The sequence below is a fragment of the Morus notabilis genome, unplaced genomic scaffold (genome assembly GCF_000414095.1).
Source record: "Morus notabilis unplaced genomic scaffold, ASM41409v2 Scaffold2966, whole genome shotgun sequence".
Lineage (NCBI taxonomy): Eukaryota > Viridiplantae > Streptophyta > Magnoliopsida > Rosales > Moraceae > Morus > Morus notabilis.
The window spans coordinates 11787-26608 of NW_010365013.1; the positions used below are offsets into that span (position 1 = coordinate 11787).

Below are 14822 nucleotides of genomic sequence, written 5' to 3' on the forward strand. Positions count from 1 at the left end.
GGTTGGTTAGAGCTAGGAACTGAGACGACGACCATTCAACTAAGGCGTCGACTATTCGACTAAGGCGTCGACTATTCAACTAAGGCGTCGCCTATTCAACTAAGACGCCGACCATTCAAGCGCGACGGCGACTGTTCAAGCTAAGTCCAGAATATTAACCAAACCCGAAACTGCTCAAAGTTCCAGTGGCTACTCTAAAACTGTGAATAAAGGTCAGAACAGTTCCTAATACTCCTATTATACCAATTTTTAGTCATTTCTCCCTATTCGAAGAATCTACCATGAGCCAAGATAGATTAAATGCGGTAAAAGTAAGAGGGGTAGACAGGAAATCCTTACCAGGAGTTTAGAAGTGAGATGAAGGCACGGGCTCTGGGAGAAATATCATTGAAGAACGCAGCGAGTCCTGGGAGAATTTGCGCAGAGTTTCAGCAAGACAGAGGAAGTTTGGAAAGTTTTGGCCTGCCGAGCGCTTATAAATATAACAGCCTTCAATCCCCAATCGCTCAATCGTGCGCAAGTATATCCAATGGTAGGGGCATAAGGCCTTGATCTTACGATTAGGGAAAGAGCGGGAAGCTGAAAGGAACCTAATCCAAGGGCCCACATCCATCCGGTTTGAAAAAAGGGCTACGTCAGCGTGGTAGTTGGACCGATGCGACGTTTGCACTTCTCAAGGTAACAGGGTCATCATGACAACAGGTTCGGAATTGGGTTTCTGTGCCCGAAACAGACGAAAGGAAGCGCCAGTGCAAAGTCCCAACCTAGCTCAAGGTAGTCCAAAGGAAAGCCTCGACCTAGGGGGCAGATGTTGTGCGGGGAAACTTGCCTTGACACGTCAGACAACAACAGCGCTCCACATGGCCCTGTAATAACCATGTCGAGCCAAACCGTCGACTAGTCATACCGCCGACCTAATAAGACTTCGGCGTTTACCCAACTCACCCACATCAGGGGTCTCGTTAAGGTCGACTGTGTAAAGGGCGGCGCCTAGCCCAATTCTCATCTGGGCTCATGAAGCTGACTGTATATACAGAAGGCCAGCTGGAAGCCGACCGTATAAACGTGGGACCCCCTGAGGAAACGTGTGCGCTTGGAAGAAGTCTGTAATGCAGGCATTAATTACAAGTACTTAAATCATCGACAACTGGACGGTGGAGGGTTACAGGGAATGTAGAGCCGTAATGGAGGACTAATTAGATGAATGAACAGTCTAAAAGGTAATTAGCTGGCTATGGGTCTAGGCCCATATGATTGCAGGCACTTGAGTGGAGGTCTACAGAGAGGTCTACAGAGAAAAACCGCCCATGAAGTAAACTTGGGCTATAAAAGAGGGGCAAAGCCCCAAGCTAACGGGGTTCTTCTTTTCCTTTACACGTGTAATTAGAGAATAGAAAATACATACAACGAAACAGTGAATGTAGCTCTTGATTAATAGAGTAAACCACTATAAACCCTGTGTGTTTTCACATTTGAGTATTGCTTTTCGTGTTATTCTCCGCCGCAAAAGTACAACACACACTTCATAGTATCAATTACACTTCCACAATCAAATTTTGACCGGTAACCTCACGGGATACCAGGAAGTAACCCGGCGTAACCCATTTGACGAAATTTGACCGTCAACAAAAAACAAGTAAAAACGAGGAGGATTTCTCGATTCTAAACACACCCAAAACGATTACGACATACACGTATTTAAACGAAACTGGAAAAATTTGAAGTGGACTGGACGATTTCACGAGTTAATCTAATGTATTAACTAAGATGTGTACAAAAGACAGAATAATGAAATGTGACTGAGACAATACTTTCCCAAATTGTTCATAATATTCAGATATAGGTAGCTTGGTGTTTCGCCATTTTCATGTTTGCCAGAACAAAACATTTATTTAAAAAAAAAAAATGTATTATATAGACCACAGGAAATCGTTGACCCGTAAAAGAGAAAATCTAATTCAAGAAAAATGATTTGGACAGCCGGTTGTCCTACACGGTCATTCCCAAGTGAATATTATTTTTATTTAAAAAGAAAATTAATCATTTACCTTTAAGTTAATTAATTAGCGTTAATATACATAAATCCAAAAACATGAATTTCTGCCTTGATAAGCGAATATAATATTTCACGACAGACTTGGCTAAGCAAGCAGAATGATAAAACCCTAGTTCAAGTCTATTGGGGATTATGCTCTTGGTCATATCTTTTATGCTTCCGTTGTTAATTATCAGACATCGTTTACTTCGCAGATTTAAATTTTTAATTCGAACTAAAATATGACATTTTCTGATAGTTTTTAACTGTAAAAACCTAAAATTAAAAACTCGAATTGGTGAAATGAACGAAACTATAGAGTAACTGATATGTTGATTCGTTGATTATGATGATGAACATTATCATAAAGCTGCAATGTTTATGATAATGATCATATTTGCGTGGTACACAAATATTGTCGACCTTTTCAAATTTCTAATCATTCTTTTTTCGAAGTTGTGTGTTATAATACACATGATAATCAATCTTATAATAAAATGAAATTGTCTTTAAAGTGAACACTAATACTTCATATCATTAACCCAACAAATAAATTAGATTACAAAGCCCACCCAACATAAGCTCTACTGCAGGAGACATGAGCCCATCAAATGGCACTTTGCGCCCAACCAACTGATCATACAATATTAAAAAAGGCTTTTGAAGGTGGGCAACTGCTATTTGCCTGGCAATTCCATGTCTTAAATCTTAAACACTCAAAAAGGATAAAAATTAGTAATTACAGCTTTGTGCTTTCATCAATCTAATATAGGTTTTTTCTTCTTGGACAAAAGAACCTGCCATACAAAGAACAGAAAAGGTTAACGGAGTAACTATTATGAGTTCTTCCAGTTAAATAATCTTCATTGTCCAGAAAAAGTTCCCTTAAGTTTAACACAATGAAATGAATCTGAGTGCCATTAGATTAGTGTCATCTATATACAAGCCTTGTGTATAATTTATATCACATATTGGTATTGTGGAAAGATGCAGTTTGTCGTCTCCTTGATTAGCGGTCTGTTAGCACTAGGAATCGTGTGAATATTTGTTTTCTAAAGTTTAGGGATTCAGATGACAGAAAATCAGGAATTCCTGAGTATAGAGTTTCCTTTTTTGAATAGTTGCCATTCTTCTCTTTAAAATCCGTGTATATATAGTCCAGAGACTCTTGTAAATCACAAAAATTCAATACAATTTTCTCACGTTTTTCCACATGGTATCAGAGCGATAGGGCTCGGTTTTTTCTGAGATTAAAGTCTGTTTCTTTTCGGCATTCATAGCCATTTTTTCCTGACCTGCCTTCATTGCAGTCTCCTTTCTTGAAAAACTGCTTAACCAGTTTTTTCTTTTTCTCAACCAATTTTTTCCTTTTCTCTCTTGATCCTTCATAATCAATTGTTAAAAGATGTCAGAAACAACCTCTTCAACTCTTTCAGTTCAACCATCCCAACAACAAGAGGAAGAACAGGTTCAGCGCTGCACAGGTGATTTACAGAATATTCAAGTGGCATATCGACTCAACGGCAGAAACTACTTAAAATGGTCTCAATTGGTTCAGACCTTTCTAAAAGGGAAAGAAACTTAAGTCATTTATTAAGGACTGGACCGAAGAAAGGTGAGGCCGATTTTGAAGCATGGGACGGAGAGGATTCCATGATCATGTCATGATTGTGTCATTTGAAATCAATGACACATGTATGTCCCTACCAACCGCAAAGGTAATTTGGGATGCACTGAATCAAACCTATTATAAAGTCCATGATGCAGCGCTGATATACGAAATCAAGACCAAGACGGCAGCCACAAAACAAGAGAGTAAAATTGTGACTGAATATGCTAATTTCCTACAAAACCAGTGGTAAGAACTGGATTATTATAGGGTGATTGATTTGAAATGCAATGAATGTGCAGGAGCAATTAAAATATTCATAGAAAGAGATTGAGTTTATGATTTTCTTATAGGTCTAAATTCTGAATTCGATCAAGTGAGAATTCAGATTCTAGGCAAGGTTGAGGTACCGTCTCTTAATGAGACAATTTCGTTGATTCGGGCTAAAGAGAGTCAAAGAGAAGTTATGCTTGAATCTCAACTGGTTGATGGCTCTGCACTCGCAACTTCTAGTAACAAACAACAGGGTCTCATCTTGGAGTAGCCACCAAAATTTGAGCATGAAAAGGTAGAAATGTCAAAGGGAGCGAATCAAAATGATCTCTGGTGCACCTACTGTAAAAAGAAGAGGCATACAAGAGATCGCTGCTGGAAATTGCATGGGAAACCCTCAACAGCCAGCCGTGAGTGGGTAAATAAAGGAAAGCAGCAGCAACGACAACAAGGTTAGGCTCATATGACCTCACAAGTGAATCAGGATTAGGCACAAGAACATGAAGGGTTCAACAGTGAAGAAATAGAGAAGTTGAGGAACCTGCTGGGAACTCTTGAGAAACCTTCCTCCAACGAGTGTTCTTTAGCTTTCTCGGGTAAGCATTCATTCTCTCCTCGACTAAATGTTTCTAATCAATTGTTTGGAAATTCATGGATTATAGACTCAGGAGCCACAAATCACATGACATATGCCTCAAATCAATTCAGCACCTACACCCCATGTCCAAGTAACAGAAAAATCACTGTTGCTGATGGAACCACAACCATAGTAGCCGGAGTAGGGAATGTCCATATTCTACATGTTCTTAAATTATCCACCAACCTTGTGTCCATTCAAAAGCTTACAAAAGACTTATATTGCCATGTTACGTTTATCCCTCTTATTGTGAATTTCAAGACTAGGGTTCGGGGAGGAGGATTGGACTTGCTAAGGAAAAGGATGGACTTTATTACCTTAAGACACCAAACTTTCCAAGTATGATCAGGACGAATTTATCCTCTTCGTTTTTCTCTTCTTCTAAAAAGGATGTCATATGGTTGCATCACTTTCGCCTCGGACGTCCTTCTTTTGCAGTTTTAAAAATCATGTTTCCTTCCTTGTTTAAGGGATTAGAAACATTTCACTGTGATATTTGTGAGTATGCAAAACACACTCGTGTATCTTTTCCCATTGGCAATAAAAGATGTTCTTCTCATTTCTATTTAATTCACAGTGATATATGGGGACCCTCTCCAATCCCAAATATTTCTAGTTCGCGATGATTTGTATCCTTTATTGATGATTGCATTAGAGTAACCTGGATTTTTTTGCTAAAAAACAAATCAGATGTGAGTAATGTCTTTCCCAGTTTTCATATGATTATTCAAAATCAGCTTGGTACTAAAATAAAAAAGTTTAGGTGTGACAATGCAAAGGACTACTTCAATCACGTGTCTCCATTTTTCCAAAAGGAGGGAATTATTCATGAGTCAGCTTGCATCACAACCCCACAACAAAATTGGGTAGCTGAAAGAAAAAACAGTCATCTCCTAAACACTACTCGAGCACTCTTATTTCATCAAAATGTACCAAAACACTATTGGGGGAAGCAGTTCTTACTTCTGCATATATCATAAACAAAATTCCTTCAAGGGTTTTAGGTCAAAAAGTCCAATGGAAGTTCTTTCTCAATTCTATCCCGACATCAGTGCTACAAACAATCTTACACCTAGGATATTTGGGTACACTTCATTTGTTCATGTTCATCACAACACCCGGGGTAAATTAGATCCTAGAGCCATTAAATGTGTCTTTGTAGGATATTCGTCCACACAAAAGGGTTACAAATGTTTTCATCCTCCCACCAAGAAACTCTATGTCTCAGCTGATGTCACATTTGCAGAAGGGAAACCGTATTTCACTAAACCTTATCTTCAGGGGGAGTCATCTATCATGGAAGATAAGGATTTTTTCCTACTTGATCTACCATCTTCGTCCCATTCTCTGTCTCAACCTCTTGTGTCAAACTCTCAAACCGAATCTGGACCACCCATGTCCGATCAAAACCCATAAACTGTGCCTCCTGTGTCTCCTGTACAGGATAATAGGACTCTTGATTATATACGATTCAGGAAAAGGAGGATGTACTCAAGGAAACAAGGTCCAGCTTTTGCTCCGGCACAAGTCCAAATCTCCAACCCGACTATTGAGAATGAGGTAACGGTATCTGAACCTACTCCACCTCTACACATAGAACATCAACTCCTTGAACCTCATAGCTGTGAGAAAAGGAACTCGAGAGTGTACCACAAGACCACTATACCCTCTATCTCATTATGTATCCTTCAAGAAGTTCTCACCATCCCATAGGAGCTTTCTCACGAGTCTAAATGAAATTGCTATTCCAAATACTTTATCTGAGGCGTTATCTAAGGAAGAATACAGGAAAGCTATGAGAGTTGAGATGGATGCATTGGAGAAAAATGGGACATGGGAGCTAGTTGATCTACCAAAAGGAAAGAAGACAATAGGGTGCAAATGGGTTTTTTCCTTTAAGTTTAAGGCTGATGGATCATTGGAGCACTACAAAACGAGGCTAGTTGCCAAAGGGTACACTCAGACGTATGGAGTTGACTATCAAGAGACTTTTGCACCGGTTGCAAAAATAAACACCGTAAGAATGTTGTTGTCATTAGCTGCCAATTTTAATTGGGATTTACAACAGTATGATGTGAAGAACGCCTTTCTTCATGGGGACTTAAAAGAAGAAATCTATATGAGCATTCCATCCGGGTTTGGAGGAGTTGAAGGAAATAAGGTATGCAAGTTGAGGAAGGCCTTGTACAGTTTGAAACAGTCACCCTGTACCTGGTTTGGGAGGTTTACCAAGGTGATGTTGGCTACAGGATACAAGCAAAGTCAGGGAGATCACACCCTTTACATCAAGCACTCGGCTTCAGGGGGAGTCACAGCCTTAATCGTTTATGTGGACGACATTATTGTGACTGGGAATGATGAGAAGGAATCTTGAAACAATGTTTGATCAAAGAATTCGAGATCAAGGATTTGGAGAGGTTGAAATATTTTCTTGGGATTGAGGTTGCTCATTCCAAACAGGGTATTTTCATTTCGCAGCAAAAGTATGTCATAGATCTCCTCAAGGAAACTGGAATGCTCGCAAGCAAACCAACTGCAATACCTATAGAGCCGAACCATAGACTTGGAGAGGCTATTGAAGATCAAGCAGTAGACAGGGAAATGTATCAAAGATTAGTTGGAAAACTTATCTATCTTGCCCACACCCGGCCGGACATAGCATACTCTGTAAGCATCATCAGCCAAATCACGCATAATCCCAATGAGATTTATCTTCAAGCTGCCTACCATGTGCTTCATTACCTGAAAGCTAATCCTAGGGAGAGGATAATGTTTAAGAGAAACTCCGAGCTTATTCTTGAAGCCTACACGGATACAGATTACGCAGGGTCCCTAATGGATCAAAGGTCTACTTCAGGTTATTGTACATTCCTTGGAGGCAATTTAGTGACATGGCGGAGTAAGAAGCAAAATGTTATAGCTCGATCAAGTGCAGAGGCCGAGTTTTTATGGCTGGAGATTATATTGAAAGACTTGAAGATTAAATGAAGTATGAGACTCTATTGCAACAATAAATCAGCAATTAGCATTGCACATAATCCAATGCAACACGACCAAACTAAACATATTGAGATAGACATGCATTTTATCAAGGAGAAGCTAAAGAGCGTACGTTCCTACGGGCGGTCAACTAGCAGATGTTCTTACAAAGGGACTCAATAGTACCACGTTCCAAGAAATTATTACCAAGCTGGGAATGGGTGATACCTATTCACCAGCTTGAGGGGGAGTGTGGAAAGATACAGTTTTTTCCTCTCCTTGATTAGCGGTCTGTTAGCACTAGGAATCATGTGAATATTTTTTCCTAAAGTTTAGGGATTCGAAAGACAGAAAATCAGGAATCCCTGATTATAGAGTTTCCTTTTTTAGATAGTTGCCATTCTTTTCTCTCTGAAATCCGTGTATATATAGTCCATCAGAGACTCTTGTAAATCACATAAATTCAATACAATTTTCTCAGGTTTTTCCACATGTATGCAATTATCTAAGGAGAGAATAGAAATGGAACTTGAGAAATAAGGATGCTCACCAAGGAGGTCCAGGCATTATATTCAATCAGCAAGAAGACCAAATGAAATACAAACTAGCTGATTAAAACCGTGTCATTTGTTGCAGCATTTGAGAACCAGTTGACTGTGAAATCAACTGCTCTGAACTCAGGGAAGGCCTTATCACGTGGTTGGTCCCAACTGGGTTGCCAAGCCCTTGTCTACTAATCATCTCTTTACGATTAGCTGTATTTGCTTCGGACTGTGAGGATTCCATTAGCGTTCTTACCTGATCATGGAAATAGCAATTAGTTTAGAACATACTTTTATTCCAAAGGAAGTGTATAATAAACAAAAAACACGTAGAAAATTCTCACTTACCAAGTCTAAACGTTTCTTGTGGACATCACTTGACAACTGCATGTTTAGAATCAAGATATTCACATAAGTCATTCAAGGAAGTCGATAGTATTTGAAAGCTAGTCAGGATTTAAGATATTCACAAAGTGCTTCTAGAGCCCAATGTGATAATGAACATTAGCTGAGCCCAATGTGATAATGAACATTAGCTCTGGAGAATTGGCCAAAAGAAGAAAAAGGAATGAAAAAGGATAAATCAAACATGCTTCACACAATTTTATGGAAAGCATCAACACCTACAAGTTTGTTTTGGTGCTTCTGCTCTTCAAATCCTGGAATAGTCAACTGCCAGTTCTTTTCTGCAAAACATTACTTTAGTAAGCTCTGACTGCTTCAAGAAAAATGAGTTCACTGTTCCGCTAGAAATCTTATAACTTTAATCTCTAAACCCAAAGGAAGCCCCGCATGTGTGTGTGTGTGTGTGTGTGTGTGTACCACGTATTTGAGACTAGAAAACACTAAAACTCTACCAAAAGTCATGTCATGGACAATTAAAGGAGAAAATTGTTGAACTTACCCGAGTACATGGGTCTGGATTTTTACCCTTACTCTTAATTAAAACCCTTTTGACTAATATAGTTACTTGACTAAAAAAGATATTAATAAAAATCCAGACTCATGCCCTCTAAGGGTATTTGTCTCATTTCCCCTAGATAAAGTTCAGAAGCAAGGTTGCACAAGTAGTTCAGGGAGGAACTAATTACTCCAGACATGGTAAGTAACACGCATCCCAAACATTCCAACAAGGCAAAAGTACGGACCTAAGTGTAGCAATAAATCCTTTGACTCTAGAGTTGAAGATTTTCTATGCTTTGCCAAGCTACACGCAAATGCTGTCACCTGCAAATAGATGGGATATGTACTTATCAGAAAACCTTGAAAATCTCTGCCAAAAAAAAAGGAACATAAAACATGGGCTTTCGACAAAAAGTGGACTATATTATAATAAGCTATAAAGCACACGACACCATGTCCATGGGTTTATGGGTCAGCTATCTGATGGGTATTTCTTCAGAGTTGAAATTCCAACGATCCAACTGTAAAAATGTGGCTCTTTCTTACAATAATGCCACTGAATCTAACCATATGTGTTTGTTTTCTATATCAATTTGTGCATAATGCCAACACAACATGAGGGGAAAGTGAATACAGTTGGAAACCAGAAAATATCATATAATGTTCCAAAAAGATCTAGAGCGAAGTATAGTTTCAATTTCCAAAAGCTTACAGAACTACAGAGCCACAAATCTCCAGACTAAGCACAAAATACCATATCTCCAGACTAAGCACAAAATACCATATCAAGGAATATCATGATTCTGATACATGCCAGACTGTCTACCACGAGTATATAATATACATATCTATTGAATTCTTCCACAAGATCCCTGCAAAAGCTTCCCATACTTTCCTTCTAAAGTTATGTTACTAGAGAAATCAACACTTAACAAAATTTTGGAGAAAGAAAAAAAAAAGAAACAGACATAAAGCATTAAAGAGATAATCAAGAGACACAGGATTCAACCTCCAGATCTGTCTGTCTCAAACAAACATACACACACACAAACAAATATCCAGGGAAAAGTATGTATGGAAAGAAAGTTGGGATAACAAATCTCACAGAGTCAATGAAATCATCAGCAATCTCCAAAAGGAGGTCTTCAACTTCAGGATCCAATTTTCCCTGTGAATCCACCTGGACATGCAAAGGATATGACAGTGAATAATTATCTGAACAGGAAATTTAGCAAATAACAGCTCGATATAATTGGAAATCAATAACAAAGCAATAGTGGAGTGAAAATTCACGAGATACCTGTGAGACTAAATCTTGTATCTTTCTCTTTCCAAGAAGCTGATTAGTCGCTTCTGTTCCTTGGCTTGAACTCCCCCCTGGTGTAGTTGTTCCGGATGCAGTAGCATCGGGTTGTGATCCTGTTAAACTAAGAGACTTTTGGCCTGAGGGCCCATGAACCCTAGGGGAATGCTGCTGTTGCATATGCATGGGAGGTTGTTGTTGTGATTGTTGCTGTTGCAGCTGCTGTAGTTGCTGTGGCTGTTGCTGTAACTGTTGCTGTGACAGTTGTTGCGGTTGCTGCTGTTGCTGATGCAACTGCGGATGCCCCATTGGTGACTGCTGCTGCTGTGCAATCTGCGATAACTGTTGCGGGTTTAGGGCTATGGAACTTTGGTGCAACTGAGACGATGAGGCCAATTGCTGCTGCAAGAGAACCTGTTGCTGCCTCTGCTGTTGCAGACGGAATGAAGGTGAGCCAGGGCCAGATATTGATGGCATTTGCTTCAACCACTGCTGTGACAATGAGTTCTGCATCATAGCTGGCTGTCCATTCTGAGACAACCCAGATAGCTGAGGGTTCAAATATGCAAGTGATGACGTCCTTGGTAAGCTTTGAACCTGAGCATTGTGAAATTAGAGTGGATAAGCAATAATCAATAATGGATATTAGATACGCCAATCCTGGAGAACCAAGCATTATAATGCTTCTAAGATCGACAAACGATATAAATAGATCTCTGTCTGGAGGAGCAAAACAATGATACTATAGACAGACAATGAAGCTTAGAAAAAACGGGGTTAATGTATTAGGTAAACAAGGTCAGAGTACTAATGGAAGATCCAACAGAATACATTTTTGACATGTATGAGCATCATCTCATTGTGGATCAAAAAGGAACCCATGGGATCAGTCAAATAAGTTAAAATGCAGAACATAACATTACCAATCAATTAATGTAGGTGGTTTGTACTTCATAACGGACTATATTTCTTACACATAAGGATCTAAAGATTAACATGAAGTGTGAAACAAGACAAAACATTAATATAATCGGCAAAAGACGATATAATAGAAAGATTTTGGAATCACCAAAGCAACATGGTAAAGCGCAAAGCTATCGTATACCTGTGAAGAGTTAAGCGCGTTTTGTTGTGATAATTGCTGCCTCAGCTGGCCCTGATTTATTCGCTGCTGAGCGTAAGAGGCGAGAGCCCCATTAGACCTTATTTGTGAGCTCAATCCCAACATCCCCATTGCTTGCATTCCTTGCAAGGTTTGCCCAGCGGAATTACCTGGATGGAACTGGGACCCTTGTACTAATGCAGCTTTGTGCCTTGGCTGCATACAAAATTCCCTTTCGTTACTAAATCTTAATTTAGAAAACACAAACCTTAAACTGTAAGGCTAGCGCACCACCTAAATATTTACTCAATAACTCACTCAGCCACTTATTTATTAACATCAAAAAGTAGCACAAAATCCCAAATCACACTTATTTAGAAAGCTAATTTCTACATGGATTTTGTTTTTCTATGACTACGTTACTATTTTAAAACCCATCCAGTTTTCACATATTGTCGAAGTCTACAAAAATTAGGATATTATTTTCGTACCATTCTACCATGATTTCCAAAAAAAAAAAAAAATGGCAGTATTTCCAAAAACAGAAGTTCTCTCCTAAGAAAACAAACACGAACGATTGATACCGAGGTGAGAAGCTGGTTCTGCAAATTGAACTGCACGGCCGCGGCGCTGGACAACACGGGCAAGTGGCCACTCTGGCCGATCAAAGCCGACCGCGACAAATTCGCGGCGGCAGCGGCGGCGCTGATTTGATTATTCTGCTGTTGCTGCTGCTGCTGATTCTGCTGCTGCTGCGGCTGCTGTGGCTGCTGATTACTCTGCTGCTGAATCACAGGGGACCCACCGAAATTCATCTGGCCGTACAAGCCCGCCTGTTGCCTCATCACATTGACCCCCATATGCTGCGGACTCTGCGGCTGCTGCTGCTGCTGAATTTGGTTCATTCTCGACATCGACGGAGACCTCTGGAGGCACTGCTGGAGCTGGTAATTGGACATCGAGAGGTTCACATTCTGCGATGTTTGCTGGACCAACGGCTGAGATTGCTTCGACTGTTGGTAATCTAATCCGACGGCCGGCGGAATTTGCTGCGGAAGAGGAGGGGACGAGATTTGAGGGGATTGGGAGAGGGCCGAAGGGGAAGGGATTTGCGGGTTCATCGAGGAGTTCTGCAAATTCATGGCGTTGTTCGTCACATTGGCTGTCGTTGATGGCGTCGCCGTTGTCGTATTTGTATTTGGGTCTCCGTTGGGGTTCGGGGTCTGGAGGGGTTTCGGGGACGACACTGCGTTTTCCGCCATGCTTGAATTGGAAATCTGGGTTTTTATTTTTCTGGTGAATTTGAGCTGATGAGGTTAATTCATAGCGGAATTCGGAAATTGGGTTTTCTGAATTCAGAAAGAGAGAGAGAGAATGTGAGAGGAGTAACAGAGGAGGAAGGGAGAAAAAGGAAGGAAAGGAGGAGGTCAAATCTGGGCCGTCCACGTCAGCACGGCCCAGAAAGGGTGGGCCCACTTGATTACAGAACGATGGAAGACTGCTGAGTCAACGAATCATATTGTAGAAGATCTGGACCGCTCATCTGTAGGAGAGTGTAAACTGGCGGTGTCTGATTAGCTTATTGGTTTGATTTAAGGATCAGAAAACCATGAGATTCATGAGGTTTCTTCACTAAAAGAGAGATAAAATAATATTAGAAAAAGAGTCATTATTAATGGGTTTTAAGGTTTGGAGGCAAGTCTAGTGTGTGTTCCCTTGCTACCCAACATATGCTCAACTCCACCACTTGTCCGTCGTTCAACTTCAACCAATCATCACGTGCTAAATTTAGAAGTATTACCCTCAGCAAGTTTTTTTTTTTTTTTTTTTTTTTTAATCCTCTGCCAGTTAAAAGTGTGTTTTGGAATTTTTGAAGGTTATGTCCTTAAAAAAGGGGGGGGAGGGGGGAGGGAAATACACACACAAAGCTGCAAATGGTCCCCAAATTTCTTTTGTTTGTTTTTGTGTTTTTTTATATATATTTTTTGCATGAAGGAAATGGTTTCAAAGCAACTCTAACTCCCAGTTCATTTTATTGTGTTATTATACATCATATTTTTTTAAGGGTATATAGTATATTATCTCACAATTATTATTGTTTTGATAAGTACATTTACGGACTAAACGTTAAACCCTAACATTACATTTGATATGAGCACCACCAACTAGATTGAACCTGCTTACTTAGCATACACAAGACAAGATATATCAAATCTCGGAAGGTTGAGATTACATTTGGTATGAGTGTTCTAGAACCGGAATCAGAATTCTAGTTTAAATCTTTATTTTTTATAAAAATAGTTATTGAAAATTAGGCATCGTTCATTTCACTGATTCGAGTTTTCAGTTTTAAATTTTTACAGTAAAAAACTCTCAAAAAATATCACATTTAATTTTTTCTGCTATAGTGAAAAGTTTTCACAAAATGTCACATCTCAACTCGAATCCGCGAAGTGAACGAAGCCTAAGTGTTTAGTTTGGCCGGTTCTAATTTAATATTTGAATTCTGATGTGATGTTTTAATCAGAACTACTCTAAAAAATAAAACCACCTCCCTTTTAATTTTGAATGGTTTAAATCTCTAATTCTGATTCTAAAATTATAATTTAGACCCTAAACTCAAACTATAAATCATAATTCTAGTTTTAAAACTAAAATCACTTTAATTGAAACCATTATACTAAACGTAACCTAAAATTTTCAAACATTTGCCCTAAGGATTCTTTTCCCCTTTCTAGTCGACATACCAGCAATTTTTATCTTAAACCCCAAATTTAATGCCTGTCGGGTGTTGCCACACAAAGTACAGAACCCGGTGGCCAAACAAAGTACAGAACCCGGTCCCCAATCACCATCACCAAGGGAAGCACAAATGTCTGTCTTTCGGAGACTTTCTTCGTTCTTTATTTATTTTTTACGACGACCATTATAAGAAAGACTTTTACTTTTAAATAAGGACTATTTTTATGGTGTCTTGAACTTTTAAGTTATTTTTAATTTATTTTTTAAATTTTAAAAACTCTCATTTTATCTTATGAATTTTAAATTATTCTTACTTTAATTCTTTTTATTATAATTTCTCTTAAAGTTAAACAAAAACAAATAACGTTAAATGTGATCATTTGATTTTTATTTATTTCTTTTTAATAAAAATTTAAATAAAAAGACCACTTAATTACATTATTCTCTTTTTTTATATGTTTTTAATTAAAATTACAGTACAATGGGTTAAATAGAAACAATTCAAAACTTAAAGAGTACAATGAAAATTTTTAAAATTTAAGAGATAAATTAATAATGAACTTAATGATTTTAAAGTTTAGACGGCATCAATGATAATATTACCGTTACACTTCAACCGAAAAAAAAAAAAAAAAAAAAAAAAAAAAAAAAAAAAAAAAAAAAAGAAAAAAAAAAAACACCCCCGGGGGGAAAGGTT

At 38.7% G+C, this 14822-nt stretch overlaps 1 protein-coding gene across 1 annotated transcript; it reads right to left on the minus strand.

The window, feature by feature from the left end:
* Positions 1-2460: 2460 nt before the first annotated feature.
* LOC21386177 (transcription initiation factor TFIID subunit 12b) lies at positions 2461-12760 on the minus strand. Its single transcript, XM_010107205.2, has 9 exons — positions 11968-12760; positions 11387-11599; positions 10279-10878; positions 10084-10158; positions 9224-9302; positions 8703-8761; positions 8424-8459; positions 8084-8331; positions 2461-2832 (listed from the first exon to the last, which is right to left on the minus strand). Exons 1-8 carry the CDS (start codon positions 12643-12645, stop codon positions 8146-8148), a joined length of 1926 nt encoding a protein of 641 aa, XP_010105507.1. The 5' UTR covers positions 12646-12760; the 3' UTR covers positions 2461-2832; positions 8084-8145.
* Positions 12761-14822: the final 2062 nt, after the last annotated feature.

Bases quoted from the DNA above. Each gene is read 5' to 3' on its own strand.
- LOC21386177 (XM_010107205.2), bottom strand. From the start codon at position 12,645: ATGGCGGAAAACGCAGTGTCGTCCCCGAAACCCCTCCAGACCCCGAAC. The intron at 10,879-11,386 runs GTATACGATAGC...CACAATGCTCAG, and splicing joins ACGCGCTTAACTCTTCACAG to GTTCAAAGCTTACCAAGGAC. The intron at 8,460-8,702 runs GTAGGTGTTGAT...CTAAACATGCAG, and splicing joins AGAAGCACCAAAACAAACTT to TTGTCAAGTGATGTCCACAA.